General features: G+C 34.6%; 1 protein-coding gene, 1 long non-coding RNA gene and 2 pseudogenes across 2 annotated transcripts; 2 read left to right on the top strand and 2 right to left on the bottom strand.

Moving 5' to 3' along the window:
- Nucleotides 1-7608: 7608 nt before the first annotated feature.
- Nucleotides 7609-12894, top strand: LOC125590236. Its single transcript, XR_007326513.1, has 2 exons — nt 7609-10119; nt 10264-12894. It is a non-coding gene; the product is annotated as an uncharacterized LOC125590236 (long non-coding RNA).
- Nucleotides 12659-16303, bottom strand: LOC106422076 (obg-like ATPase 1). The gene is made up of 12 exons (XM_013862899.2): nt 16046-16303; nt 15679-15846; nt 15458-15581; nt 15114-15205; nt 14900-14998; nt 14709-14822; nt 14312-14376; nt 14066-14182; nt 13902-13977; nt 13647-13739; nt 13207-13257; nt 12659-13010 (listed from the first exon to the last, which is right to left on the bottom strand). The coding sequence occupies exons 1-12, from the start codon at nt 16130-16132 to the stop codon at nt 12912-12914; spliced, it is 1185 nt and encodes a 394-aa protein (XP_013718353.1). The 5' UTR covers nt 16133-16303; the 3' UTR covers nt 12659-12911.
- Nucleotides 16304-17253: 950 nt separating this feature from the next.
- LOC106422002 lies at nt 17254-19217 on the top strand (annotated as a pseudogene).
- Nucleotides 19218-19220: 3 nt separating this feature from the next.
- On the bottom strand, nt 19221-25612 carry LOC125590235 (annotated as a pseudogene).
- Between the last annotated feature and the right edge of the window lie 1358 nt (nt 25613-26970).

Below are 26970 nucleotides of genomic sequence, written 5' to 3'. Positions count from 1 at the left end.
TCCGAGTTTTTGGTAAAAAAAAAAAAAAAACTACGGGTCTTGAAGGTTCGGGAACACCTCGTTCGGGTACATCCTCTTCATCATCTCCATCATCTGCTCGTTCAGCCTCTTCTGTGTCTCATAGCCCGCCTGTTGAGCTGCCATCTGGGTCTCCAACGCAAATATCCGATCATCCTTGTCCTTCAGTTGAGCCGTAAAAACTTCTGGATCAACATATGGCGGTGGTGCAGAAGAAGGAGCAGCCGACCGGGAGCGACGACCCAAATCGACCAAACGTCCCTTCTTCTTTGGAACCGACTAAAATATAAATAGGCAAATTTAAATAATATAAATTGATGATAAAATAAAAATCAAGAAATAAACAAATTGAACTTTAAAAAAAAAGAACTTACCGATTCAACGATTTCGTTGATTCGAAACCGGGACAAGTTGGTCGAAGCCGTCGAAGCGTCATCCTCGGTTTGAAGCTGAGACAATTCGTCTACCACCTGAGTTTGGACCAGGTCGACCACGTCCCTCACAAGACCGTCATCAATCTGGCCGGTCTTCTTGTTGGTATACGCCCTCCTCATTAGGGCGATATCATCAACCGGCTCGCCATCATTTTCTTCCGCCTTGAAAAAAAACATAAATTAAAGAAACATTAGAAATTAGAAGAAATGCACAATAAATTAAAATTCTGAAACTCAAATAATTGAAGAAAAAGCGGTTGAACTTACCATGCGATCTCCCAGAGTGGCAATAGATTGAGCACCCAAGTTATGCTTGTAGATGCCCTTCCCTTTACGGTCGCTCCTGCGGTTGGTGGAGTTGGTGGAAGAAGTTTCTTTCGTCTCTTCCTTATCCCAATGCGCACACAACTCCTTCCAGACCGTGTCGTTCATCGACTTTGGGACCTTTTAATAAAAAAAAAAAAAAAATAGTTTAATAAATAAAAAAATAGTTTAATAAATTAAAAAATTGTTTAATAAATTAAATCGAACCTTATTGATTTCCCACTTCTTCTTCCACTCGTGGATCTGCTTCCCATAGTTGTCCATAACTTTATGGACGAAGTGGTCATAGATAAAGAGCGTCTCATCGGAATTCCAGTTGAACTCTTGCTGAAAAAAAAAATTAGTAGAAAATTTATATTAAAGATTAAAAATATAAGTAAAAAATTAGAATACTTACTGCAAATTGACGAAACCACAGATGCTGCTTGTCGGTAGGGAAGTGAGTGAAAGTCGGATGTCCCCTGTCGAGGGCCGAGTACATCATACGGTTGATCCTTGCGCTGATCCCGTTCCCGGATTGGTTGAACCTAATAAAAAGAACAAACAGTTAATAATGAATCCAAATTTAAAGAAAAAAAAAAATGTTTAATTACCATGTTTGACCCCGTCCATGTGGATACGGAGTGAGATACGGAAGATGGTCACGACCCGACTGTTGAACCAACTCCGCAACACTCATCACTCTCGGAGGACCCAGAGGAGCAGGAGCGGATGCAGCAGCGGGAGCGAGAGGAGCAGGAGCGGGTGCAGCAGAGGGAGATATATGGTTGGAGCTGTGGGGCGAAGGGGAATCCTGAAAATGGCTGGAATCCCGAGACTGACTCCCCGTACCACCACGACCACGACGCTGTCGAGGCCGGGTCTGATCATCATGAGACCTGTAAATTAAAAAAAAATATATTTAATAAATATAGAAATATATAAATTATTTTTTTTAAAAAAAAATCCCAAATAATAGTTTTTAATCACAAAAAAGATTTATAGATATTAAAAATATTTAATAAATATATAAAAATAGTTCTAATAAAAAAAATTGTTTTAATAAATAAAAAATAGTTTAATAATTACAAAAAATAGTTTTAATAATATATATATATATTTTTTTTTTAAATCCCAAATAATAGTTTTTAATCACAAAAAAAGTTTTATAGATATTAAAAATGTTTTGTAAAATTCAAAAAATCGAATATATATACAAAAAACATTTTTTAAAATCCAAAAAATCGAATTTATATACAAAAATCGTTTTGTAAAATACAAAAATCAATTTTATATACAAAAATCGATTTTATAAATACCAAAAAAATTAAAAAAATTATAAAAAAATTCCAAATCAATTCAACAAAACAAATTATTCAACCAAATCACAATTCTAAACCTATGATACAACCAAATCACAATCCTAACCAATCACCCTAAGAAAAATCTATCAAAACTACACAAAAATCTAACAAATAGAACCAAAGAGAGTGGGATAGGGTCCTTACATGATTTGTGTAAGAGAAGGGGGAGATCGCCGGAGATATCGTCGGATTTCAGGGGGAAATCGCCGGAGAGGAGAGAGGAGTCGCGCAGAGGAAGAAGAGAGAAATGGGGAAGAAGAAGCGGCTTGTGGTTATAAAACCTAGGGTCCGACGGATTCTATCCGTCAGAATTCCGTCGGAATTCTAATTTTAATTTTCGCAAAATATTTGCCCGGTAAAATGAAAATATTCCGAGGAAATTCCGACGGATAGTAAAATATCCTTCGGAATTTCCTCGAAATATTCCGAGAAAATACCGAGGAACTAGTGTTTGGGGTTTCAAAACATCAATTTTTTTTGCTGTATTTCATTTCTTATACAATTGTAATGCATACCATTGAGGATTCTTTATATAGATGAGCATAAACCATGAAATAACAAATTTCAAAACTAATTGAAAGTATTCCCTTTACCGTTCATTAAAGTGTATAAGTGTTTCTCTTATGTTGTGGTATTTCGTTCATACAATCGGAAAAGTGTTAATTATAGGGTAAGGAACAAATTTTTGACTTCATAATGAACGTAAGACACTTAATAAGGGTTATATAGGTGTTATTCAAAACGCAAAACGTTGTTTTTGGTTTAAAAACCCTATTTCCTCGGAATTTCCTCAGAATATTCCGAGGGAATTCCGAGGAAACCCTTTTCTTCATCGGAATTCCGTCAGAATATTCCGAGGAAATTCCGAGGAACTAGTGTTTGGGGTTTCAAAACGTCAATTTTTTTTAAACGGATCGATCGATGGATATATGTCCAAAAACGAATCGATCGATCGAGTATATCAAGTGTTCCTCGGAATTTTCTCGGAATATTCCGAGGCTTTTCCGAGGAAACAAGGTTTGGGGTAACAATGTGATCGATCGAGAACAAAATCTCGAACGTTTTTTTATAAACGGATCGATCGATGGATATATGTCCAAAAACGCATCGATCGATCACTAAGATGGACCAAAGCGTAACAATGTGATCGATCGATTAGATTATCCCATCGATCGATCGAGTATATCAAGTGTTCCTCGGAATTTCCTCGGAATATTCCGAGGCTTTTCCGAGGAAACAGGGTTTGGGGTAACAATGTGATCGATCGAGAACAAAATCTCGAACGTTTTTTTATAAACGGATCGATCGATGGATATATGTCCAAAAACGCTTCGATCGATCACTAAGATGGACCAAAGCGTAACAATGTGATCGATCGATGTGGATGTCCCATAGATCGAATGAACAAAATCTCGAACGGTTTTTTATAAACGGATCGATCGATGGATATATGTCCAAAAACGCATCGATCGATCGCGTATATCAAGTGTTCCTCGGAATTTCCTCGGTATTTCTTAAAAAAAAAAAAAAATCAATGGTAGTCTGTTTCCGAGTCATCATCACCAGATGAATCTGAATCTGGATCTTGGTAAAACTCTCCAATCACAGGTTCATCCTCTACGTGAACGACGGCTTCCTCTCCGAAGTCGGTTAAATCGACTACAAGGTCAACTCCAGCTAAATCTTCTGCTGCACTTAAGTTGCCGGATGTGCTTGGTTGTAGTGGGTCTTCCAGCTCAGAACTTCCCTGAACTCGGCCTCTCGGGTTGAGTCTTGTAACAGTAACCCATGGATCATCTCTGTTCCTTACCCGGGGTACTTGATATAACAAACCTGTAACATTTAGAAAATTATTAGTAAAATTATAAATTAATACACATGATGATGAATCATTCTGAATAATTAACATTTAATTACCTGATTGGCCTGAGAAGCAAGAATGAAAGGATCATTATATTGCAGCTTTCGCCTCGAATTTACTGATGTAACACCAAATGCATCTGTTCTCACACCTCGATCTGGAGTGTTGTCGTGCCAATCACAATAGAAAACAATACAGCGCAATCCAACCATGCCCAAATACTTGATTTCCAAAATCTCATGTATGTGTCCGTAGTATACATCATCTCCTGATGCAGAACAAACGCCAGCATCATAAGTCGTACTCGAACGTCTCCTCTTCTGAGTTGTGAATGCATATCCTCGAGTACAAAATCTCGGATATGACTTCACAACAAAGTTTGGTCCAACGACCATCTCACGTATCCAATCTTCAAATGTTTCACCTCTGGCCAAACCAGCAGACACCTATTAATAGCACATATATATATGTTATATCAATAAATGTGAATTAGTATATATATGTGATAAAATATATTTTAATTTGTTTAAAGCACTCACATAAGTAAACATCCATCCAGTAAATTCTTTCTGCTTCATTTCTTCTAGTTCGTCCTCTGTGGCGTATCTATACTCGAACCGCTTTTCTGCCATGAAAATCCTGTATATGATGACAATAATGTAATTTAAATTTCAACTTGTTAAAATAAAAATTTGTAAGCTAATTTATTTTCCTCTCATATTGAAGAACGTCTTCGCAGTTGGTGAGCAAATATGTTTGCAAATGACTGCGCTCCTGCTCAGTAAGTCGACGGTCCTTTAGTTTTCCGCTAAGTCGTCCAACGTCTGTGAAAATGTCTGGAACCGTAACATGATATGTTGCCCGTTCGCCTCTATCATCATGCCGAGCAGATCTTCTATTTTTGGTCTGAACTTCTGCTGGAAAGTAGTACTCGGCAAAGTTTGAAGTTTCTTCATTGATCATCTGTGCGACTATAGAACCTTCCACCCTACTTAAATTTTTCCCCAACTTCTTCAAATGGAACATATACCACTCATACAGATACATCCATCTATACTGCATAAGACCACCAAGTTCCAATTCTTTTGCCAGGTGAATAACAAGATGCTCCATAACATCAAAAAATGAGGGAGAAAATATCTTCTCAAGGCTGCACTGAATCACGGCTATGTTAGTCTTCAAATTTTCAATACCTTCAAGAGTCACTGATCTCGTGCATAAATCGCGGAAGAAACCACTTATCCCTGCAATTGCTTCATGAACATTTCGTGCTAATAGTTCCTTGAAGGCGAACGGAAGGAGGCGCTGCATCATTACATGGCAATCGTGGCTTTTCAAGCCATTAAACTTCCCTTCCTTTCTGTCGATACAGTTACGCAAATTTGATGCGTAACCGTCTGGAAATTCCACATCGTTTGAAATCCAATCAAAGAACGCATAATTTCCCTCTGCATCAAGTCGGTATATGGGAAAAGGAGCCCTACCATTCTCATCAACATGAAGTTCTGAACGAGCACATATATCGACTAAATCCAGTCTTGACTTCAAATTATCCTTTGTTTTACCTTGAACATTAAGGATCGTGTTCATGAGATTGTCAAAAAAGTTCTTCTCAATATGCATGACATCTAAATTATGCCTTAGCAGATGATCCTCCCAGTATGGCAGATCCCAGAAAATACTTTTTTGTGCCAGTTATGTAGTTCTCCAACAGCATCTACCGGAAAACGCTCATGTCCACCGACGTCTGGCGTCCTTTCTGCACCAAAATCTCTTAGTTGTATCTTCAAATCTTTCCCGCAAATTTCCGGAGGTGGACTGTCAAACACCCTCATGTTCTTCGTAAACAAATTCCTACTCCTACGATATGGATGATCAGGTGGTAGGAATCTCCTGTGACAGTCAAACCAACACGTTTTCCTTCCGTGTTTTAGTTGGAAAGCATCAGTGTTATCTTGACAATATGGACATGATAGCCTTCCATGCGTTGTCCATCCAGACAACATACCATATGCTGGAAAATCACTTATTGTCCACATTAGTACTGCCCGCATTTGAAAGTTTTCTTTACACGAAACATCGTATGTTTCAGCACCTTGAGCCCATAGTTGTTGCAACTCATATATTAGTGGCTGAAGAAACACATCAAGTGATCTCTTAGGATGATATGGTCCGGGAACGAGAATCGAGAGAAACAAAATCTCTCGTCGCAAGCACAAGTTTGGGGGTAGGTTGTATGGTGTAAGAATGACGGGCCATAGAGAATACTGTCTTCCACTCTTGCCAAACGGACTGAAACCATCAGTATATAATCCAAGGTAGACATTTCTTCTCTCATACGCAAAGTCGGGATACTTTGATTGGAAATGCTTCCACGCTTTTGCATCTGAAGGATGTCTGATCTCACCATCTGTTGAGTGCTCCGCATGCCATCTCATTGGTTGCGCTGTGCGTTCAGACAGATACAATCTCTGCAACCTTTCCGTCAAAGGCAAATACCACATCCTTTTATATGGCACTGGAACTCTTCCACTCGTATCTTTATAACGAGGCTTTCCACAAAATTTGCATGTAACCCGCTGTTCATCCGCCCTCCAATAAATCATGCAGTTGTCGCTGCATACATCTATTACCTGATACGATAAACCAAGACCAGCTACGAGTTTCTGAACCTCGTAGTATGAACCAGGAGCTACATTATCCTCGGGTAGAATACCTTTTACAAAATCAGCAATCGCATCCACACAGTCTTCAACCAAATTATAATCTGTTTTAATGCCCATCAATCTTGTAGCAGATGATAAAGCTGAATGACCATCTCTGCAACCTTCGTACAATGGTTGCTTTCCAGCATCCAACATATCATAAAATCTCCTAGCTTGTGCATTGGGTAAATCTTCCCCTCAAAAATGATCATTTACCATCTGCTCAGTACCTACACCATAATCTACATCCGTTCTAATTGGTTCTTCTAATCTAACCGCTGGCTGAGGTTTGCTAGTACTACCATGTTCATAATCAGTTTCCCCATGATGATACCAAATTTTGTAACTTCGTGTAAACCCACTCAAATATAGATGAGTCCAAACATCCCACTCTTTAATAACCTTTCTATTTTTACAATTAGAGCAAGGACATCTTAACATACCTGTTTTTGCTTCCGGTTGTCGGTGAACTAACCCGATGAATTCGGTTATACCTCGTTGGTATTCTTCCGTAAGCAATCTCGTGTTCGGATCCAAATGAGGTCGATCGATCCAAGAACAAAAATAATTTGAAGAGGACATGTTTTTTATGAATCAAATTCGTGTGTAAAGAGAGTAAGAGGGAGGATGAAGATATGGAGTGAATGAAGAGGAAGAGGGGTGCTTGTATTTATAGTTGAAATTCTGCCGACAGTCCGAAGAAATTCCGACGGAATTCCGACGGAAATGGCTAGTTCGTCGGAATTTTCTCGGAATTTTTAAAATCCCCCAACGGCTCTCTAACGGCTATAATATATCCTCGGAATTCATCGGTTTTTTTCCGAGGAATACGTTTTTCCTCGGTATTCCATAAGAATATTCCGACGAACTAGTATTTCCTCGGAATTTCGTCGGTATATTCCGAGGAAATTCCGACGAAACCAAATTTTTTGTTTCCTCGGAATTTCCTCAGAATTTCCTCGGAAATTCCTCGGGATATTCCGAGGATTTCATTTTCCGTCGGAATGTCCGTCAGAATACCGATGTTTTCTTGTAGTGATGTTTACGGTTTTGATTGTAGTTTTGGGTTGAGTTGATTGTGAGTTTTATGGGCTATTTTACATGTATAATAGTTTGATTGTAGTTTTGGGTTGAGTTGACTGTGAGTTTTATGAATTTAAACAAAACATCTTAATGTTGAGTATCTTTATGTCTCTCGTAAGCTTTTGGAAGTGAGTCAATCGGGAATATTTTCATAACCGTTTTTTCCTTAATTTTCAGATTTTGTTTAAAAATCTTGTAGAACATACATTCTACCAATGTTAGAAAAGAGATGAACACGTAGATAGGGAATATTGTGTTTATAGATAAAAGAAGATATCGTAGAATGTATGTTCTCTCAAGGCAGATATAAGAATATTTAGTATGTCCTATGATCTACCAAAAATACAGAACATAGAAGGAACTGTATATTTCTTTTTCTTCCACACTAGATGTATATGTTTCTGGTGTATTATGCATTCTTTGTTGGTACATCATTGTGTTCGCAGTGTATAACGCACTCTACGGATGGTAGATCAATGTGTCTTACCTAGATTGCATTTTCTAAATCTCAGTAGATGGTAGATCTGACAATCTAACTCTTTTATCCCATTTTTGAACTTAATATTCCAACATTTTTTTGAATCCAAAAATATTTTTCATATATGCACATACTTAACTACTGCGTGTTTTATATTTTTTTAAAAAAATTGCATTGTAAATATAATGATATGAATTTTTATTAACAAAAAGGGTATGAAAGTCAAAAAGTGGAAAAAATTGAGTTTGTACTAAAGGGACAATAGTTTAGTTAATTTGTTCTCTTTTTCCAAATTTCCCAAATATAAATAAGGAATCGATTAGCAAAGAATAATGAAGAGAAAAGAGTCCGCTGGATATGTGAAATCACCTTCGCCACTTAAACTAACAACCGATTTCACACATTGAGCTAAATCCTCAGAGCCTGCATCAACCAATATCTTTTCAGAACAAATATGTAACGGTAAAGTCTATAGCTTAATATCACAATTTTGTCGGTTTTGGAAAGAAAAAAACAAGTACATATTAGTTATGTTTTTCAAAATTAAAAAAATTTCCACTGCCCGGAATCGAACCCGGATTTCAAGAGAGAGAGGTGACCAAATCTTAATCTTCTTTTTGAAATTATCCTTTGTGCTACAGCAGATCTTGTTGTTTGGTATGAAAATTAAATGTATTTATTTAATAGTCTTTTTGAAAGCTAGATCATTAGAGCAGGCACATTAGAGGATGTAATGGGGTTCATGGGCTCAAGTTCCTAGGCCCGAATTGATTTAAAAAAATGAAAAATGACTTTAATTCATTGAACCGATCCTTAGTAGTGAACTCGTATGAAGCGGTTCAGACCACGTGTCAATCATTCACTGCCTTCTCTTTCCTTCTCCACATCCTCTCCTCGTCTCTTACAGAAGTTGGAGTTCGGTAATAAGTATAGCTTTAGCTTCCTCCACTCTCTCTCCATCTCTTTCCATTGTTCGTCCCCTTCTCACCTCTCTCCTCATTTCATCAGATTCAATTCTTTCTCCTTTCATCTCAATTCTTCTCTGTTTTTTATTTCTCTTTTGTAACAATCAGAGGAGAATGGTGGTGGTCTGACAAATTGGACCTTATTTCTTGTGTATGTTTATTGAAATCAATATATCTACTTGTGTGTTTCTTCCTCGCAGTGGTGGTGGTCTGAGAACCGGCGCTTCATGTAGTTGGGACCTCGAGAAGATATGTAATTGGTTCGCGGTGAAGGGTCTGGTGAGAAGTTCGAGTGCCAAGCTGAGGTTCGTTTCTACTAAAGTTTTGATTTTTAGTCATGGGAACTTGATTTGAATGTGAAAGTTTGAGACTTTATCACTGGCAGGTGAGCAGATTGTTGGATTTGATAGTTCATAGCTTATATAGTCACAAGAATTGATTGAATGTGTATTTTGTATATGTTTACAGTAATGCAAGTGATGCTTTGATAAGCTGAGGTTCTTGAGTGTGACAGAGCCTGCTTTGCTTGGAGATGGTGGTGACAAAGGAAGAACTTATAGACTGTATGTCTTGGAACCATTGCTCAGAGTGGTACTTCCAAATTCTCGAACGCTCTTAAGGTTTCATTTTGTATTCATGATTGCTGTTTGTTGTAATTGTAGATGCTTTAGCTGTTAACTCTGATGGTCGTTACTTGACGACTAGAGGAGTTGATCGCCATGTTCATAAGATCCAATTTGTCTCAGCTTTTATGATTATGTGTCTACAGGCATTTACAGGTCACAGGAACACTGTTTTTTCCCTATGTTTCAGACACAGAACTGCAGAGCTCTACTCTGGTTCATTTGATCGAAGTGTCAAGGCGTGCACTTACGGTTGGGAGAGATAGAATCATGCAACTACACAAGGTAATATGCTGTCTTTTTTGTCTTCCATTGTTGGAGATGATGTTTAATGCCTGAGACAAGTCGTCCGATTTACCATGCACATCTGCCTCTGACTCTTTGCGTTCTATATAATATATATTCTGTAGTTTGTGTATTGTGTTACAGGAAGGTAGACAAGGCAGAGAAGCTTGATGGAGGAGAAGGTGGCAAAAGGGGTGAGTCATTAGTGGCGAGGACATTAGGTGTTTAGAGTGGAGAAGGTCCAAGCTCCGGTATGTGACTAGAAGACGGTGACGTTGGAGATAGAACTTTGGGTTTAGAATTTTAGGTGTAGGTTTAATTGTTTTTAAAAAAAATAGTTAAGTTTGATATACCTGTCATAACTATGTAACCAATTTCAATATATAAAAAAATTAATATAAATTTGTATTTTTATATTTTATATTTTTTTAATTTTTAATAATGCCAATTATTGTATGAATAATCTTTGTATGTTCTTGAATTCTCAATGTATTGAATAAAATTTTTATGTCATTTTTATGTTATCTATTCTTAATGTATTGAATAAATTTTTTAAGAAAATTATAAAAGATTATTATATTTTATTCATGTATTGTTAATTAATTGAAAGTTTAAAAAAATATAAATAATAATATTTTATTTCTATGAATCTTTGCTTGAGATTTACTAAGGCAAGAACACAATAAATAGAGGTTCAATACTATTTATGGTCCCACCAAAAAAATATTAAAAAAAATTTATGAATCCAAAGAGGGAGTTCACTAATCAGAATGCTCTTAGTGTTCTCAGAAATAAAAAGTGTTGCGCATAAGCGTCTCATATACTTTTTTTAAACACTATATTCATTCAAACATAGAGGGATACAAACTAGGTCTTTTTAAACACTATATTCATTCAAACATAGAGGGATACTTTTTTTAAACACTCTAGAAAGGAGATGGCTTTGAACCTCAAAACACGATCGAATTAATGAAACACCGCCAAAAGCAAAGATCTACACACAGAGAACTAAACAAAGGATAAAAAGAGAATCAGCTCCGGTGACCGGAGCCGACTGACGTTGAAACCAGAAAAAAAATATCAGAAGTTAGAGAGAAGACAGAGCAGTTAAGCCTCTCATATACACTCGCGATAAAATCCATAAGATGATCAGTGTATTAGTTTATCGATATAATTTGTTTCTTACTTTATATGGAATTATTTAGAAAATTGGCGGGCATATAAAATATTATCGTAAACATCTTTGTTTATGGTATATGTAAAATGTTTAACTTTTCGGTCACATATGTGTCTAAAACTCCAGGGTTAAGAGTGCTTGAACTGAAAGGATTGGTGACCTAGCTGAAAATAATTTGTGGTATCATGTTTGGTAGGATCATGCCCTGGAGGTTTCAGGAGCTCCAACGAAAAGAACATATCCCAAACCTGAGGAAGCTTCTTTCTGAAGTCAATGTCTAAAGTATTCTTGCAGACAATCTTTCCACCACACCTCCCCATCTTCACCATTCAGACACACAATCAAATTTTTGGTATATATAAATGTTCCGTGAACATACAAGAAACAGAGATAAATACGATGGAAGAGCTAAGTTTATCAGTGAAGGTCGTGGGAATCAGGGAGCTTAGGATTAGGAGGTGGAGGGAGGAACACTTTCTCGTCGATGGTTATATTAGGCGACGCGACTTTGGCTTTCTCTGCATAATGCTTCTTAGCATCCTCTATGATTGATTCAACAACTTTATTGTCCATCTCTCTGCATCCAGCAGCACTGATGGCTCTTTCAGCCGCAACAAACTCTATATACAAGATACAGTGGTAACTGTAAGGACACTATGTCAACAAAGATAATAAATATAAATAGATAGATAGATACCTCAGTGATGAGACTCTGGAGAGCTTTTTGTAGGCGTTCTTGTTGTTGGAGACACGAAGGAGATCCTTAGCCAAAGAGTCGGTGACAATGTCATCTTGTGATTGAAGGTGGTTGGTTAATTCTACTTGCATTCAGCTGCGTCGAGTAGTCTCTGAAGACACAGACACAAATGGAATCAGTGTGAAGCCCTGGCAAAAGGATGCAAGTGATAAACAAAAGGAAGCTCACATGCGCTTGCGGAGATTGAGATCTCGTTTGCTTTCTCTTCAGCCTCTTGCCGGATGAACCGAACCATCTGTTGTATCTGCTTTGACACATCTCTCTCTCTCTCTCACACACACACAAAGATACAAAAAAACAATCATCAACCTCCTCCTCACGCTCTCTTTGGTTTACGCTCGATGAGAGAAGCAGCTAGTCCCCGCTTTTTGGTGCCAAAACTTTGTTTGTGTGGACCATCGACTCTTCCTTTCTTCATATCAAAACACCACTATTTTTGGATTCACATTGTTATATGAATTGAATATAGTTTGCGACACCAACATCCATCAGTTTGTTCATTATGCATTTGATTATTTTCATTTGAAACTATAATAGTGTATATGTATGTGTGTATGTGCGCTTTCATGATGGTGTTTTTCAAAAATTTAGAATGTGTAACCTACTTGGTTTAAGGTACTTGTTTCTGATTATTGAAAGAGAGTTCTACAAATACACCAGGTTCAAGGCAAAGACATGTCTTAGATAACTGCAGAAAGGAGTAAACGTTACAGATACTTGTTTGTGTTTAGTAAGACAATAAAAAACTGCAACTGTCGGAAACAGAAAATACAGTTTGGTTCATCTCTCGAAGTTGTATAAAGCTTCAAGATCTGGAGAGGATACCACGAAATAGGTAGTAGAAGACAAGATGGAAACTCATTTCTTGCCACCACCGGAAACATTGAACTTGAAGAAAATGATATCTCCGTCCTGAACAACATATGTTTTCCCCTCCTGTCTGTATTTTCCTGCCCCCTGCATTAGTTTTATAGGATTGAAGTTTAGACTCGGCTATATCAAATCCGGGATTCATATAGAATCTGCATCAGCATGCGAGAATACATTGCATGATGGAGAGCTTTCTTTTCATTTTCATGTATGTTTTTAGAGGGCTACTTATTCCAGAAAACTTAAGACATGGGATGAGGAAATGGAGTTTTAGACAAAGTACCTTGACTGCAGTTTCATTGCCAAGTTCCTTGAGATCCTCGAATTTCATGACCTGTTATTATCAACAACAACAACAACAACATTGTGTTACACCACATCGAATTCCAAAAAGAAACAAAGCATTCAACTCAGGTGAACTATTGATTTGTTTGTGAAACTAATGATGAATCTTGTAAATGGTTTCCATAATGATTCTACTTTTGAGATCTACAGGAGTGTGTGCAAAGATCCAAATAATTAACAGGAAACTAACACCAAGATGAATATGAGATTATGCAAACACTGATAATGTCCGGGAAAACAAGAGAAAGATTATGGAAACTTCTCAATAGAAACAGATCATCAAAAAATCTGGAGGAACCAAAGGCTTGGCAAATTTTTAGGGTAGGGAAAAACGGTGATGAATTGAGAAAGAATCAAGAGAAAAGAGAAGAAGGAAACCTCGGCACAAATAAATCCTCTCTCAAAATCAGTATGAATGGCCCCTGCAGCTTGAGGAGCCTTTGACTGACGTCTTATTTGCCAGCACTTCACCTGCACAACACAAAAATATCATTGATGGATGTATTTTTAGAACAAGCAAACGCACCAATTTAACACTTTGCCATACACTATAACATAGCTCACTACAGAGAAATATGGACTAAAGTGTGTTGGGAAGCCAGATAAATTACTAGTAAAGTGGAATTTAAATACCTCATCAGGTCCCGCTGTAAAGAAATATATGAGGTTAATGGCTGAAAATCCAGTTTTGATGATCCTCGGAAGAGCACTGTCAAAGGAAGCAACGGCCATTAGAATCACTTAAATGGTTCATAAAGAAAAACATCCAACTCATTTGCGGTTGTTTTGTTACTAACCTTTGTAGTTTGTTCTCCTCACAATACTTTGCTGCTTCGTCTGGGAGCATATCAGCGAGAGTCCTTTCAAAAACACCACTGAAAGGAATCATAGTATCACCACCGTGTTCTTGAACCCTATATCACGATGAAACAAATAGTTTCAGTTTAGGAGAGACGTATAAGGGGAAGCAAATGCGTCGGTGCAGAGGGGTAAAATGTTAACTTATTATTCAACATAGTTTGTGAAGGGATATATGTAAGTACCAAGCATGAATCTTTGGCAAGAACTTGTTTTTCTTCCTCTGGTAGTCTCTCTCATTCATGTTAATCTGTAAGTTAAATATGAAAGCAATCAGTGATTATAAGAAGTCCAAACAACAACAACATGACTATAATCTTCCGCTGAGATAAAACATTTTGTTGAAACAAACTTTGTAAAGCATAGAGACTAGAAAAGCTAAAGAATACATTGTCGGTTAAATTTACGAGCAAACAGTGTCACAGAAAATAGACATTATGCCTCTACATTTTGTAAGTCGATCCCAGAAGATTTGCTGAAACAGAATTGTTGACCAATGACCATAGATATCAAAGAAGCAAAAGAATCTATCTAGATAGAGAAAATGATTGCAAAAAGAGATGAGCATTCAAGATTACTCACCAAGTAAACAACGGGTTTTGCGGAAAGCAATTGGAAAGTGTTCAAAATCTCGATATCAGCTGCTTTCCAGTCTCCAAAACGGACATCCTTTCCTTCTTCCAGCCAAGCTTTCACCTGTATTCGAGATGTAGAGTCATTTTAAAGCCAACTAATAACATCCAGCGTGGATAGAATTTCAGAAGCATGCATACCTTTAGCAAGAGCTCAAGTTCAACTTTAAGCGCCTTGTCATTGCTCCTCTTCATGCTCTTCTCGACATCTTCAATCTTCTTTTTAATGAATTCAATATCCTAAAGTTGCACCCAAAGTAGTTCAGTATGTTAACCAAACAACAATATCAAACTAACAGAATAACAGACAACTTAATTAGGACTTCAGAGATTAATATAACAGATTTGTTTTCACCTTTAGTCGCAACTCTTCAGTAATGGTCTCCAAATCTCTAACAGGATCCACAATATCATCGACATGAATAATATCAGGATCTTCAAACGCACCTGCACAAGTTTAGTCGAAAAGTTACTAACCAGAATAGAAGTATAAAAAACTACTAAAAAACATCTAGTCTGTTCAGGAACAGATACAGAGAACCAAATGACGCATTCGAGAGAGTAGAATCGTTCTAAACCACAAATCTCTTGTTGAAAAGCCTAAGGTCTTTTAGGAACTCAGCAACAGTTAGAACAAAGCTAACACTAGGAGAAAGAAAGAAAAAGAAAAAAAAGGAGGAATGAATGAAAAAGGCATACGTAAGACATGGAAGATCCCATCAACGGCACGAATATGGGACAAGAAGTTGTTTCCAAGTCCCTGTCCTTCATGAGCGCCTCTAACAAGGCCAGCAATGTCATGAATTTCCAAGAAAGCAGGAATCTGAGACAACCACGCAATGGACACATAAGTCAAGCTTGGAGCCACATACACAGACATGATTTGAGCAAGTCATGAAAGTAAAGTAACAAGCTTTTACCTCACTCTTGGGCTTGTACAACTGGCAAAGCCAATCAAACCTCTCATCGGGGATATTGACGCGTGCCTCGTTGGGCTCAATGGTACAAAAGGGGAAGTTCTCAGCTGGGATTGAAAGCTTCGTAAGTGTGTTGAAAAGTGTAGACTTTCCCACGTTTGGTAACCCAACCTGCGATATTACACACACACACAAACGAATCCAGAGTGAGTCATCATGATTCTCGTAGCTCAAATGAACAATCATATGTTTAACCAATCACAAATGTTCATTTCCTATGTAGAGTTGATAGATCTCAATAGATAAGTAAAGAAAGGCACTTTCATCACATAAAAATTAATTACGATTCTAAAAGAGAGAGATGAATTACGATTCCGATCTTGAGGTGAGAAGAGAAACGGCCAAGGATAGGCCTCTCCACTGGACCTGCATCCTTCGCTTTCGCTTTCGGAGGCATAGTTTCTCTCAGGAGCTAAGACGAAGTTTCGCTAGGGCTTTCAGCTGATTTAACGAAGCTACACGACGACGCTCTGAGGTTAAAAGACGCGATTGCTCTGCTCTGCTGGTTCACGGACCGGTCTAAATCCGACGGACATTTCCCGGTTTACGTTGTACCATTGCGTTATCCCAAAATTAACACCAACGGTGGGAAGTAAATCCCAGATTGTACCCCATAAAATCTAAGCATAGATACATTTATCCGGAAACCCAAGAATTAACAAAAAAGAAGTTCAATTCAGATTTGGATCTTAATTACCAAAACGAATTCTATAACTAGAACCAAACCAACAATCGAATGAATTTCTATAATATAATTTATATAGTTATATTTATTTTAAAATAATCAAATCAAATAATTTAAAAATACTATTTATAAACTAGAATAACAAAAAAAAATTACCAAAATACCTTTTATCTAAAATATTTCAATTATCCGAACTATCTAAATGTTTATTCGAAAACCCGAAAAACAAATATTGGATCTAAAAAACCGCAAATTTCTAAATTTTTAATCCGAATTAACCAAAAAACTTGAACTAAATAGAATCAAAATTTCCTCGGGTATTAGCCGGTTCATAAATGTTATCCAAACTGAACCGACCGAAAAAACGAACCACAACCAAACTGAATTTTTTAAAGAACGTGAAAGAATTGGTAAGTGTGGATAGTCAACTTTAACTAAATTTATATATAAAGAAGTAAAGAAAAGCTTGAATCCCTCCCAAAGTGTCCACGTCTGATGTCATGTCATCAATTAAGACATTGCTGATGCGATACCTGTCCCGCTTCACAAAACTCATCGTTTCATTTATAATCTTTTGATGCATGCGGGCTTTGCTATTTGTTTGGGCCTTATGTCTTGTCCATTCTAGGAAACTCCGCCGTCTCCGAAAAAAAAATTCACTGAAACTCAAATCGATGATTCTCTTTATCTTCTTGAACGCGAGAAACTAGAAACGTTTTGCTGTTAGGCTCAAGCTAAAGGTCGTCTTCAACGCAGTCGTCAACCATTGTCGATCTATCCTTCAATGCTTTCTCATTTACTGCCTTCACCATAAATTTCAACTATAAAAAGCTATGCTTGGTAATTTCGGCTTCACTATGTAGTTTTTTTCTCCTTCCGGACGCAAAGGTAATTTCGGCTTCACTATGTAGTTTTTTTAAAGAAAAAATTTATCCCATCTCGAGTTGAACATGTTTTGATTATCAAACTTTCAACTCTAATAGTTCGTAATTGATGTCTTCATTATCAAAATTATTCCCTAGAAATTTTTTGTTATCTTAAATCATGTCAGCTTGCAGGGAGAAGCAAGCTTGAAGTTCCTACTGTGTTTATGGCTGTGGAGGTCTGTCTCGCCATCCTACGCAAGGTCCGGCATATCTAAGCAGAAGTTTGAAATGAAGAAGCATTTGAACTGGCTGAACAAATCTGCTGTCAAGAAGATAAATCTATTATCTTTTTTTTTTGAGTATTTTCTGCTTGGGCTGATTTTGGAAAGTATCATAATCCGATTTCTATTTCTTTTACCTTTTGGCTTTTTTTTAAAAAAAAATTGTTCTAATTGAACAATTTGTGTCGAGATTTTTTTTTAAGGTTTATCCAAAGAAAGTTTATAACTTTTGGATGTGATAAACAAACCCAGAAGGAGATGTAATTGCATGTGTTCCTATCACAAAGCAACCAGATTTTGACCATTCTTTACTCAAAGACATTCAGGTACATAGATACAACGTATACTTAGAGTTTCTTTGAGCTTTGTGTTTTATGTTTTAAGTGCTGATGGTTAGTTTAGTTTACTTGCGGTTCCTTCTTTAGATGAAGCATAATTACCATCCTCAAGGACTCTTCGATAACAACAAAATGTCTTTACGAAGTCAGAAATAGAAGGACATACATATCCCTCAGTTATGGCATCGATATGGTAAATGTGTCGAAGGAATCATTCCCATGAGGATGACAAAGGAAGATGTTGTCTTGAGAGAAAGTTCATACAAAAAATATGGCATGAAGAAGCATAAAACTTTCCCGTTTCCTAAATCTGAGGAACATGACCTCATGAACCAGTGGTCATCAGATGAGTCAAAAGTTTTTTATTTTTTTTGTTGGTTTCTTGATCTGAGATGTGTTATTTGCTTAGGTTTGTTGAACTGTAGAATGCCATAGCTTATGTGGAAGGGGATAACTACTATGGAGCTAAAGCAACTATAAATGTGTGGGAGCCAAAGATACAGCAGCAGCACAAGTTCACCTTCTTGCAGATATGGCTTTTCAGTGACTTATTCAGAAAATATCTTAACAACATAGAAGCTGGTTGGCAGGTACACTCAGTTAACTTCTAAGGAATATGAATTTGATTTTGATTCTCTGTTCTGTATAATGATTTGTGTGTGTTTATTAGGCCTGAGACGGATCGGATATCCGGACAATTTTAAGGTATCCGGATCCGGATCCTTATCCGGCGGATCCATAATTTTACTATCTTTATCCGGATCTGGGGTTCTCGGATATCCGGGTGTCGGATATCCTTCTAGAAATTGTAATATCTGGCGGATATCTGGATCCGGATTTGGATCATTAAAATAAATAAAAAATAATATTAATATATAAAAGATATTAAAATAATTTAAAAATAAAAAATATATAATGTTTTTAATTATTTCTATGTATAATATTACAAAATTTACATAAAATTTATATATACTATTATAAAAATAAAAATATATTAAATTAATTAATTTATATATATAGATATTACTATTTTTGAAATAGTTATTAATAAAACTTACGGATCCGGATATCCGGACTAAAAAATTAAGGTATCCGGATCCGGATCCGGCTTTGACGGATCCAATATTTTACTATCCGGATCCGGATTCGGCCCCTCCGGATATCCGAATTTTCGGATCGGATCCGGATCGAATCTCGGATCGAATCCGGATCTCGGATAAAAGTCTCAGGCCTAGTGTTTATTACAGGTTAGCCGGATTTATATGGTGACAATAATATAAGGCTCTTCACATACTGGACTGTAGGTTCCTGAGACTATTGTATAATCAAATTCTTATGCTCATGTGCTTATGTTGCTTATAAGCTTACCAAGTGTACCTGCCAACCACCGTTTAATCATCTCTATTACTAGATTGTTCATAGGGGTTCTTTCAAGTCTTATTTTTCAACACAAACACACAAACACATTTATTATCGGAAATTGTTCGCTCTTTGTTTCTCACATGTGCAATTACAAAGGGCTTATTAACCTCCTCATTCAAGTGTCTTTACATGCTATATACGGGCTATCATCTCTTATAATTTTCTTACGGATCCTCACAACAGAGGTCAGAGTCTTCATGTCCGTACCTAAAATTTTTAAGTTATCCCAACGTTATTATACTCTTCTTTGCCATGCCTAAATCCTAAGTTAGGATTTCTAACCGTAGTTTAAATTGGTTAGGAGTTAATTTAATTATAAATCGTTAGTGTAAGTCCATATCCATACTTATATATAACCAATGTAAAAACTCACATTACAAAAAGAAATCGAAAATAATATAATCACTAATTATACCTTGAAAACTAAACAATAATACTTTAAAAAAAAATTATTTTGTATAATATGGTTTATTTGATAATTTTTAAAAATAAATAGGTAAATCTTCAAATAGTAATGTGGTGATTTATCGAGTTGAATAAAAAATGATAGTTACAGATTACTTTTTGCATAATTTAAAACAATAGATTTCAAAGAAAATGTGTAAATGTATTCAAAAAACAAATGTATATTAGAGGAAAAAAATTGTGTATTGAATGAATCTCAATGGTAATTCTGAATAATTTTATTTTATTTATTATTATAATAGAGGCAAAACCAGTATTGAAATATGTAAAATAATTACATGATTAAAAATAAATAATTTCTTATTAGTTAGATACCTATAAATTTAAATAAGAATAACAAAAATAAATGGTGAATATATATATTAAAATCACTTTCAATTGAGAATAAACTAAATATTATTTTAGTTCTTCATTGTTTAGTTATGTTTATCTTCGCTCTAACTTCTTCCTATAATTTTTTTTATGTAACTTCCAATAAGTTATTTGATATGAAGTGGCATGTAAATAACGTAAGAATCTGCTATAGAAGTATATTATTTATAAAATAATATTTTTAAATAGCATGAAAAAAATTCCTAACGAATAATTTTGTTATTAAGCAGAGTTCATCGAAATCTTATTAAATAGCGTTCAACAAAAGCTATAATAAGTTACAAAATATAACCAGTAAAACACTAAAATTTAATTAATTATATATCATTCCAGATATAATTATGATCTGAAACAAATATATTCTAAAACATCATCTTCCAGTTAAATGAGAAAATAATAATAACTATTGATGATATTATTAAAGTATTTATATATATTGTTTTAAAATTGAGATTTAATTTTTTTAAAAAAAATTATATTATATTTTTGCTGATTTAGCTTAAAGGTAGCCTAATTTATTATCTTGAAAGAAATAATTTATGTTAATGTTTTTAAAAACTTGAAGCTTCTTGAAATAAATATAGTATTATTTATATAAACTTTAGATTTTTTATTGTGTCAAATTGAAATTGAAATGATAAGAATATTTATATTGTTACATTTTCTGAATTATTTTTCTAATATTATATTATCTAAAAATAGAGAATAATGAAAGTTACTGTGATTTTAATTCAAACAAAAAATATTTATTAAAAATAACAATATGATCTCATAATTATTTTCATAATTTTTTGTTTATAATATCATTTTCAATCCATAATAATTTTAAATGGTTCATAAAATTAATATAAATTCATATAAAATAGTTTTTATTATTATTTTTCGTTCGTACGGCGAGCCGATCCTAAAATGTTTTGTATAAAAACATCGTTTGTTTTGAATTGTTTAATGGACACACTCCCATTGTAATTTATGTTGGGCCCAATAGCAACTTATTAAATTATTATTTGGACTTTAAAGTGGACCAGTAGTTTTGCATTGTACGCCCCAGTTATTTACTATTTTTAAAAATATTTACATACAGAAAAAAAAGAGAGAACGAAACATTTGTAAATACTAAATAAAAGTGGCTTTGGACCAGGGGCGGACCTAGAAATTTAGTTAGACTGTGGCACATATATATTTTAATTTATAATAAATAAAATAATTAATATAATATAAATATTAAAATCAAACTGAAATAATTTATGACAACTAAAACATAAATCTCTAATATAAAAAAGTAATGAAAAAACTTATAAAGTCATTCTTCGATCTTTCATATCTTGGAATCTTTTTATCACCATATCGTTAGTCACTTCGTCAAAGTGCTCTTTTTCAGTATAGCAAACCATGCAATCGTTCAGAAATTCATCACCCATTCGGTTGCGCAAAGTAGTTTTCACAATTTTCATCGCAGAGAAAGATCTCTCGACTGTAGCGGTGGCAACAGGTAGAGTCAAAACTAGCTTCAAAAGTCGATAAACAAGAGGATGTGAAAGATGTTTTTTGATCTCCACCATCACACGTGCAAGATCTCCAAGACCCTCCAAATTAGCAAACCTTTGATCTTCAGAGATATTGTCGGTGTAAATACCAAGTTGATGCCCAAAAGATATTCGTTCCATAGAACTAAAATCTTCAGGATAAAAATCTGACAACCGTACAAGTTTTGATTGATCAAACTGGTGGAATGAATCAGTGGGGCTCAAAGATGCAGTAAACCAAGCAATTCAGTGTTTATCTCGTCAAAACGATCATTGAACTCTTGAATCTGCATATCCAATACAGTGTAAAAACATTCAACTTGATAATGATGCAAGTTTGTTATGTTGCTTCTTTGTCTTGGCCTCTTTGGATTAACAAATTCTTCTTCCATAATAAATAACTCTGTGTTATTGTTCTTGCAAAAAGAGTTCACCTTTCCAATGATTGAATCCCATCCATTTTCTCTGAGCTTGCATAATTGTTGCTTGGTAGATTTCACTAGAGACATTGCATTCAAGATGTCCTGATCTTTTCTTTGTAAAGCCTTTGATAGATTATGTGTGAGACCAAGAAGAAGCAACATCAACTGTAAGTAGAACACAAAATCGAACGTGTGAAAGTATTTGAGAAGACCATTAGCTTGACATCTTTTGATACCATCTGACCCATCATTTTCGACATACTCAAGCACTTTAATGATGGAAGTGAATAAATCAGCCAATCTCAATAAGGTTTTGTAGTGAGAACCCCAACGAGTATTACCAGGCCTTTGAAGAGAACACTCCTGATTTAGTCCTTTTCCTGTCTTAATTTTACCCTCCGTAACTCTTTCCTCGATTATCTTACGTTGATCTTCTCGAATCTTATCTTTTCTCTTACAAGAAGCTCCAACCACATTTAACAAAACATAAATCTTATCAAAGAAATCACTAACTTCAAAATGTTTTTTAGCAACTCCCACGACAACCAACTGAAGCTGATGAGCAAAGCAGTGAACATAATATGCAGAACTATTTTCTCTTAGAATTAAAGATCTCAACCCATTGAATTCACCTTTCATATTGCTAGCTCCATCATAACCCTGTCCTCTTAGCTTTTTCATACTTAATCCATGTTTTGCAAAAAATGAATCGATAGCACATTTTAGAGATGCAGAAGAAGTTTCTTGAACATGAATAATACCAACAAATCTTTCTTTGACTATCCCCTTTTTATCAACAAAACGAAAAACCACTGCCACTTGCTCTTTAGTAGAAACATCTGCAGACTCATCCACCAGCAAGCAAAATACACCATGATCAACCTCTTGAATAATAGACTGAGTAACTTCTTCTGCAAAGCAATGAGCTAGATCTTTCTGGATTTTATGAGACACCATCTGGTTATTTTTTGGAGCATTCTCCAATACAACCTTACTAACAATCTCATTTTGATCTGCAGTATACTTCACAAGCTCTACAAAGTTTCCTTTATTAGCTGACTCTGTTGATTCATCATGACCTCGAAAAGGTAATCCTTGCCGTAATAAATATCTACAAGCATCAATTGAAGCATTCAATCTGATCTTGTATTCATTCTTGGCTGCGTCATTCTGCTTATAAAAAGCCTGAACGATCGATTGATTTGGATTCATTAGATTGTCAGCCATCTTTAGAGCATTGTTGTGAAAACTATTCACCAATCCAACGTGCTCTCCTAATCTCTTTGGATTTTTCCAAGTATCAAAGCCTTTTGTCACAAATTCATCACTTCCACATTTATTTTCAGTATAGTCTCTAAATAAGTAGCAAACCAAACAAAATGCCTTGTCTGTTTTTATACTATATTCCAACCAATCACCGTAGAGATCAAACCAAGCAGGATTAAATCTTCTAAGCTTATGTCCTTTCAGTGTTTTAGGAAAATCATGACCGCGAGGTTGACAAGGACCTTTAGTAAGATATTTTCGTCTTACCTCATCTCTTTCGTTTGGATGATATTCCTTTATACTTTTTCTCTCTGCAGGATCTGAAGGCAAATTCTCCAAATTAGTTTTTGATGATGACATTGGCGGAGTAGAAGCCAAATTCTCCGTGTTGGTTTTTGGTAGTGAAGAACTAGAAGGCAAATTCTCTGAATTAACTTTTGATGATGATAAACACTGTTTTTTAAAATATTTCTCCATGGATACCTAAAAAAAATTATGTTAGTAACTTAGTAATTAAGGCTAAATAATAATAAAAAGTATTAACAATGAAGTATAAACTTACTTAGAAAAGATGTCAAAGAAACAATGAGAAAAGGTATTAAAGATGATGAATAAAGTTTTTGCAAATTTTTTTTTTCAAAAGAGAAGAACGTAAAGTCTATTTAGGAACATTAGGGTTTTTAAATTTTAGACTAATAATTATTTAGGTTGGATAATTTAAATTTTAACAAAAATTGATGGGCTGTCTACATATTTTATTTTCAATTGGGCTGAAGTTAAAAAACAAATTGTAACAAGATCCATCTCTTTTTCTTTGGTTTGAAGTTAAAAAAAAAATTGAAAAAAAAAAAGTATGTGGCACGTGCCCCACCCTCTCTGGTGGTGGGTCCGCCCCTGAGTGGATGTGTTCTTCCGGTTACTATGATGGCTCCAGAGTGCTTTGTTTGGAGTGGCTGCTTCTTCTCAACCCGTTTTGTATAGGTTCTCTTGGTGTTTGTGGCTTCCATGTTGTCCCCTCTCTGCAATAATGCTCGTCTTATGTTATGCGAGTGAGGCTGCTCGGGTGTTGCTCTGTCCATGGTGGCTACAGTTAAGATGTCTTTCGCGAGCTTTTCTTGAGGAGCCATTCTCTTAGATCTGATCATCGAGTACTGCCAAATCTACCGGGTTCAGGTCTCGTGCTTCACCGTGGTTCCATATTTTGTGGCAAGTGGTCGTACTGATTTGTTTGTGTCCTATGGTTTTGTTGCTCTGCTCGTAGTTGTTCTCTTTGTATAGCTTAGGCTGAGTAGGTGTTTTAGTTTAAATATTTTGCATCTCCTTCTCCATGTTTCTATGTAGTTCTGTCAAAAAAGAAAATGGTAATAAATTTTAAGATTTTTACCAAAAAAAAAAAAAAAAAACTTTTCTGTTAAAACTATAACTAGCTTGTAAAATACGGCTACCTTATTTAAATATACACAGTTGCTAAAACCATATCAACTTTGTTATATGTTTTGTTATTTCGATTGTTTTCTTACATATTATAAAGATTTGTCAAGTGATCTTCTTAATAGAAAGCGTAAGAAATGCTCCATATATTATATATATGTATACATAGTATGAGTAGGGACTATGTGCGAGGGCGGGGGTTCAGAGATGGCTGGACTAGCGACGCAGCTTTGAAGGGCGGGGGATCAGAGACGTCTGGGCTAGCGACGCAGATTGTCTGGGGCGTGGGTGCATAGACGTTTGCATTCGGCACAACTTTGGAGGGCGGAGATACAGAGACAGGCTGTACTAGCGACACATATATATATATATATATCCGTATGAGGAGATACATGGTGTATGGACTAGCTATATGCTATCATCGCATTGTTTGTGTTGTGTTTGTGTGATGCTTTAGGCGTCTTGTTTGTTCATGTTAGAACTAAACTTCAATAGTGGGAATTCTATTTACAACAATCAAAGTATATCCACTATATATTAATAGAGAATCATTAAAAAAATTGTAACATTAAGTGTGTATTAATTAAAAGAAAATCTTGCTTAGATGTCATTTAATTAGAATGTCAATTACGCTTATGTGGCAGCATAAGAATCAATTAAAAAATTAGGAAATTCAAAATCAATTCACTAGAAAACATTATATTAATCCAAACATCTATATTATTAAAAGAGAAGTACTCATTTGAAAATGTTGTTACTTCATTAATTAAACTTCCTATTTTTTTGCTTGTCTTTTTCAGTTGCATTTATGAAATATCCTAAAACGAATAAAATTACATAATTTAATACTTATCTTTTCAGTTAAATTAATGAAATATGCTTAAATGAATTTAAACTTCATATTTTATTGTTTGTCTTTTTTAGTTACCTTAATGAAATATCCTTAAATAAATTTGGACATAATGCCATTTAATCAACCAAGAAAACTCATGAGTTATCCTTACGTGCATAATTTTAATAATAGAGATTTAAAAAAATGTGCATCATTAAAATGTTACCTAAATATGCAGCACTAATATATAACATGCATCAATAAAAGTAGAATTTGACTCATACAATTGTACGGATATTATTTTCAGTTGATTAAATTTAAAAATAATTATTTATTCAAAAAACATTTAAGAATGGCTATGCCTTTAAAATTATATGGTATTATTTGCTCATAACTCATTTGTCATTTGCTAAATTGTTAGAAAAAAAAATTTAGCATAATATAACTCACTTGTCATTTGCTAAATTTATGCTTTTTATTTATATTTTTTATTAATTAATTATAATATTTTCATTTTATATTTGAAAGATAAATGAATTTTCTTTCAAACAATATTTTTGTAAATATATTTTCTTAAAAATAATCAATTTAAATTGTTATTATCATTGAATTTAATTATTTTGGACATAATTTGAGTTTTCGTTTACATCAAAACTTATCATATTTTAGGATAATTTTAATTTAAAATGTAATTTTCGTATTCTTCAAACAAATTCTAAAAATATTTTGTTATAATTTTTTAAAAAATTATTGAGTTGCATTTCAAAAAAAAAGGTAAAGATATTAAAAATATTCTAATTAAAATATGTAAAATTTAATATAGTTTTAAGGAAATAGTCAAAATAAAAAAAAATTATACAAATAAAAATCATGATTTTTGTTAACTGGGCGGATCATTATTTATATGATATCGCACACGAAATTTTTTTTTCTCTTCTTACAATTATCTAATTAACTCTATATACTCATTTTTTTAATATTTTTTATATGATATCACACATTCGTAAAAAAATAGATAGTTTAAGATGCAAAAAAAATATTTACTTAATGAATATAATATGAACAAATATTACAAATACATCATTTAATAAAATAAATAATTAAAAACTGAAAATTCATATCCGCGCTGGCGCGCGGATTAGGGTCTAGTCTATATTATTAAAAGAGAAGTACCCATTTGAAAATGTTATTACTTCATTAATTAAACTCCCTATTTTTTTGCTTGTCTTTTTCAGTTGCATTTATGAAATATCCCAAACGAATAAAACTGTCTAATTTATTAGTTGTCTTTTCAGTTACATTAATGAAATATGCTTAAATGAATTTAAA

The sequence above is a fragment of the Brassica napus genome, chromosome C7 (genome assembly GCF_020379485.1).
Source record: "Brassica napus cultivar Da-Ae chromosome C7, Da-Ae, whole genome shotgun sequence".
Lineage (NCBI taxonomy): Eukaryota > Viridiplantae > Streptophyta > Magnoliopsida > Brassicales > Brassicaceae > Brassica > Brassica napus.
This window is presented reverse-complemented; position numbering and strand designations above follow the sequence as displayed.